At 41.7% G+C, this 4,984-nt stretch overlaps 1 protein-coding gene across 2 annotated transcripts; it reads left to right on the top strand.

Moving 5' to 3' along the window:
• Positions 1-1,010: 1,010 nt before the first annotated feature.
• On the top strand, positions 1,011-3,730 carry LOC120039068 (elongin-C). 2 transcript variants are annotated; one of them, XM_038984593.1, is made up of 4 exons: positions 1,011-1,114; positions 1,563-1,594; positions 2,724-2,867; positions 3,251-3,730. In XM_038984593.1, exons 2-4 carry the CDS (start codon positions 1,591-1,593, stop codon positions 3,439-3,441), a joined length of 339 nt encoding a protein of 112 aa, XP_038840521.1. In that variant the 5' UTR covers positions 1,011-1,114; positions 1,563-1,590; the 3' UTR covers positions 3,442-3,730. The 2 variants fall into 2 exon arrangements, with proteins under 2 accessions (XP_038840521.1, XP_038840522.1); XM_038984594.1 differs by having other exon boundaries at positions 1,053-1,162.
• The last annotated feature ends 1,254 nt before the right edge of the window (positions 3,731-4,984 follow it).

Below are 4,984 nucleotides of genomic sequence, written 5' to 3' on the forward strand. Positions count from 1 at the left end.
CTCTCTCTTTCTACCCTCTCTGTCTCACTCTATTTGTCTCTCTACCCTCTCTCTCTTTCTCATTGCTTCTCTCTCTCAGCCAACACACACACACATTGACAATTCAAAGTGCTCTATTGGTCTGACAAGTATAAATATCTCATCAGTTCAAATACAGAAAACAACACTGATATAAGCCTAGATACAGATTTCATACACACATTCACCACCACCAGCCACTCTCTCTCTCTCTGTCTTCGCTCTCTCTCTCTCTCTCTCAGGTCTATATTGATAGGGCCTGTGGTAGGGCAGGGGGCTGTGGGGGTGTGTGTCTGTCTGCCAGCAGTTGCTGTCCCCTGTCAGGACTAGGGCTGACAGGCCTGAACAGCAGTGCCAGCGTTGCATTAGCGTGTTAGCCTAGCCAGACCAAATGTAGGTCCTAAAATGGCACCCTATTCCCTTTATAGTGCACTACTTTTGACCAGGACCCATAGGGCATAGTGCTCTGTGTAGGGAATAGGGTGCCATTTAGGATGGACACCAAGCCTTCTGAATGGAGCAGCAGTCTAAGGCGCCCCCTGGAGAGACAGTAGGGTAAACAATCCTATTATGCAATGCAGCAGTTTTGTAAAATTATGACATAATAGGGGATGTTGAAATTAAACAAACTTGGATAAATCATATCGATGGCCCAAATGAAGGATAATTATTCTAACCGTATGGAAACATCTACTATAGCGAAATGTTATTATACTGCTTCCTTTGCAGTGTTGCTGCTTTTGTTGTTGTTCTATGACGTTTTTGCAATACTTATTTTTTCCACAGAGCTGCGGTGTCGCCCCATTCTACATCGCAACACCATGCAACAGATATCTTGAAAATGAAGATGAAAAAGTTAGGAAACCCTATACTTTTTTTGTTTTGTTAAATGCATTTCTATTAAACCTTGAAAATATTTGATAAATTCCACCACCAGATTAGATTTACTTATGTCAACCTTTGACAAATGTCAGGGCAGGAACTAATGTAAGTGGGAACTTGTATTACCTATTGGATTACAGACGCGCAACACTATTTAGCGGAACCGTTTCCTGTGTCAAAATATCTTGCTAGCCGAAACCTCAACTATTGTGTGGTAATGAACATAATGCTCTTTTTCATGACACTATATCACTAATATTGCGTAAGTCACTATATTGTAAGATGTATTTGTCATCGGATTATTTAGCTGTATTTTTGGTACCTTGATTGTTTGTCCAACTGGAAGGCAACGACTGGTTAGTTAGCTAGCTAGCTAACAAGCTACTTTAGCTGCCTGCTAGCTAACATAGCTATTACCTTCTGTTAGCTTGGTGCTTCAGTTGTTCTTTTACGGATCGGGGCTAGATCATGGGCGCGTCTCTGGTTCGGGGTATCAAGTATTTGAGGGATGCCATGTAAAATATGTAACGCGTTTCGCTACCAAATTAAATGCTACAATGTTTGTTAATAATTAGCCAGCTAACGGTATTTTAGCTAGCCACCTGCAATTAGACATTTTGAAGTGTGGCCATAGTGACTTTAACAAAAGTCGTCTGTTTCAGGGACAAGAGTTTCGAATTTGAAGACAAAATGGGTGAGTGGAATTGTTCAGTTGACATGTTTCAATGTTTGTTGTGAAGATAATGAATGAAAAATGGCAACTTGTAGAGAAAATAATTACTAGCATAAGAGTTCAAGGCGAGAGGGATAACTGGGCCCAAAATCTATCTTCTCCAGCAGGTAACGGTATCGTTTTTTTTGTATGGAGGTCAAGGAGTGTCTAAATGCTTATTTGCTCAAATAAAAGTTGTACTGATATGTGGGACTCTTGACATCCCGGCCATCCAGGACCTCTACCAGGCGGTGTCAGAGGATGTCCCTAAGAATTGTCATACTCCAGCCACCCTAGTCATAGACTTTTCTCTCTGCTACCGCACGGCAAGCGGTACCGGAGCGCCAAGTCTAGTTCCAATACCGCGTCTACCCCCAAGCCATAAAACTAATCTAATCAAATGGCTACCCAGATTATTTGCATGCCCCTCTCGCTATTTTTATTTTACTGCTGCTGTTTTAATTATATGTTTGAACTATTTCTTATTTGTGTTTTTTAAACTGCATTGTTGGTTAAGGGCTTGTAAGTAAGCATTTAACTGTAAGGTCTACCTGTTGTATTTGACGCATATGACTAATCAAATTTGATTTGCTCTTGCCTTTTTTTTTTCTAAATGTCTTTCTAACACATTGGAGCGGCCACTTGAGTGTCTGGTCAATATAATAAAAATAGTTTTATTTTTTTAAACCTTTATTTAACTAGGCATGTCAGTTAAGAACACATTCTTATTTACAATGACAGCCTATCGGGGAACAGTGGGTTAACTGCCTTGTTCAGGGGCAGAATGACAGATTTATTTTTTACCTTGTCAGCTCGGGGATTCGATATTGCAACCTTTCGGTAACTAGTACAACGCTCTAACCACTAGGCTACGCTGCCACCCCAGTTTCAGCAGTCTAAGCTCTCTAGGTTCCTCTCAAGGTTTCTTCCTAGGTTCTGGCCTTTCTAGGGAGTTTTTCCTAGCCGCTGTGCTTCTACACCTGCGTTGCTTGCTGTTTGGGGTTTTAGGCTGGGTTTCTGTACAGCACTTCGAGATATTAGCTGATGTACGAAGGGCTATATAAAATAAACTTGATTTGATGATCTTACTTTTGCCTCTGCCCCTCATTAGATGGTGAAGAGAAGACCTACGGTGGCTGTGAAGGCCCAGATGCCATGTATGTGAAGCTGATCTCTTCTGATGGCCATGAGTTCATAGTGAAGAGGGAACATGCCTTGACTTCAGGGACCATCAAAGCCATGTTGAGTGGACCGGGTAAGCAGTGTTTGATTTAGCAAAGATTGTGCCTGGTGCTGGTCTACCAACTCAGTGGCCTAGTGGTTAGTGTCTGCTCTGAGGTTGGGAGTTTGATCCCTGGCCGAGTCATACCAAAGTCTTTTAAAATGGGAACCGGTGCGTCTTTGCTTGGCACTCAGCATTAAGGAGATAGATTAGGGGTAAGGCCCTGTTATAGACTAGTGTCCTGTCCAGGGGATGTACATCAAGCTGCCTCACACTACAAAAACAGGAGCTAGATGAGAAACCTATCTAAACTCATTCTGATTGGTTGAGTGGGCCAGGTAAGCAGACATTCAGGACAATGTGTTGGATTTACATCATACTAATGTGTCACTTCTCCCTTTTTTTCCCCCCCCCAGGTCAGTTTGCAGAGAATGAAACCAACGAAGTGAACTTCAGAGAGATCCCTTCCCATGTCCTGTCCAAGGTGTGCATGTACTTCACCTACAAGGTCCGCTACACCAACAGTTCCACAGAAATCCCAGAGTTCCCCATCGCCCCGGAGATTGCCCTGGAACTACTCATGGCTGCAAACTTCTTGGATTGTTAAAAACTTCAAAAGAAATGTAGCAGAGTTTGACTATTTAACTTGTTTGCCATGTTGCTTCAGATATAAAACAAAAGTGAATGATGATGAGTAAGTTATGTCAGTATGCTGTGTAAAATGTTTTTTTTGCACCAGGCTTTGTACACATTCTGGTAGTAAAGACTTGAATCTTAATCTAATAAACTGATGTGGCTGCTCCAGAATGTGACAAAGTGGCTACCCCCCGTTGTACACAATCATTCTTTTTACCTTCCCGTAACAATAAAATTCGCCTGAGTGTTTTGGTGCCGAATGGCTCCCTTTTACGTTTAGTGTTTACAGCTTTACATTTGAATTAGAATAGATATTGAAGGTCTGTTAGCCTGGTTTATATTCATTAGTGCACACTAGCAAACCATGTCATAATGTTTTGCAATGAAAACTAGTTTCTTATAGGACATGCTCGGGTAGTCCTTCCCCCGTTTCAGTCCATATATTTCCATTTAGGTTCTAGTGGACAAAAGCCTGGCAGAATCGTCTTACCTAATATGAAGGTGTTTGGGAGTTCAGTTGTCTGTTCCTGATAACGTGTTCATAGGGTTATACGAGTGTGACGGTAACTGGATTAGCCAATCCATAGACGGGTTCATGATTTCATGTCACACGGCTACAGTAAAGTGTAGACTCAGTTATCTGCCAACATAAAACCTTAGATAATAAAATACCATGGGCAGGGTGGACCTGATCCCAGATCAGCACTGCTTCTCTGAGACACTAGATAAATACGGGCCAATGAGTATCTGCCAACATAAAACCTCATCTATCGAGGCAGACTAATACAGTCAGCTACCTTTACGTCTGATGAATCCATTGACAAAATAATATAATGACAATGGATCACATCTCTTTGTTACATCACAGAGAAGACCAGTGGAGGCTGGTGAGAGGAGCTGTAGGAGGATGGGCTCATTGAATTTGCTGGTATGGAATTTATGGAACGGAATTTCTGTGTGTTTGATGTCTTTGATACCGGTCCATATATTCCATTTCAGCCATTACAATGAGCCGGTCCTCCTATGCCTCCATGGGAGAAGACACTGTTCAACGTTGTAGTAATGTTCTCCGTCATAGGAGAAGGGAAGAGTGTTATATCCCTGCACTAATTTCACTGAAGCCACTTAGACATCCGACCAGCTCTCCTGGCTCTTTCTCATCAGAGGAGAGGCTGTGCTTATGACCTTAAAAGGTCCTCGACAATGTTGGGAGTCAGATTATCAAGGCGTCTCTGCAAAAACACTTCTGGCATACAGTGCCTTCAGAAATTATTCACACTCCTCGACCTTTTCCACATTATGTTGTGTAACAGCCTGAATATAAAATAGATTAAATTTAGATTTTTTTGTTTGTCACTGGCCTACACACATCACCCCCATAAAGTCAAAGTGGAACACAAGCATTTTTCTACACCCGCAAAAACATCTGCTAAATATGCGTATGCGACCAACAAAATTTGGATTTGATTTGGAATAAATTTGACTAATTAATTATAAATGAAATGTCTCGAGTT

This window comes from Salvelinus namaycush, unplaced genomic scaffold, assembly GCF_016432855.1.
Source record: "Salvelinus namaycush isolate Seneca unplaced genomic scaffold, SaNama_1.0 Scaffold250, whole genome shotgun sequence".
Lineage (NCBI taxonomy): Eukaryota > Metazoa > Chordata > Actinopteri > Salmoniformes > Salmonidae > Salvelinus > Salvelinus namaycush.

What these genes read in the sequence shown, in the direction of transcription:
- LOC120039068 (XM_038984593.1), top strand. An exon ending in AGCCATGTTGAGTGGACCGG is followed by an intron (nt 2,868 to 3,250) that starts GTAAGCAGTGTT and finishes TCCCCCCCCCAG; the next exon opens with GTCAGTTTGCAGAGAATGAA.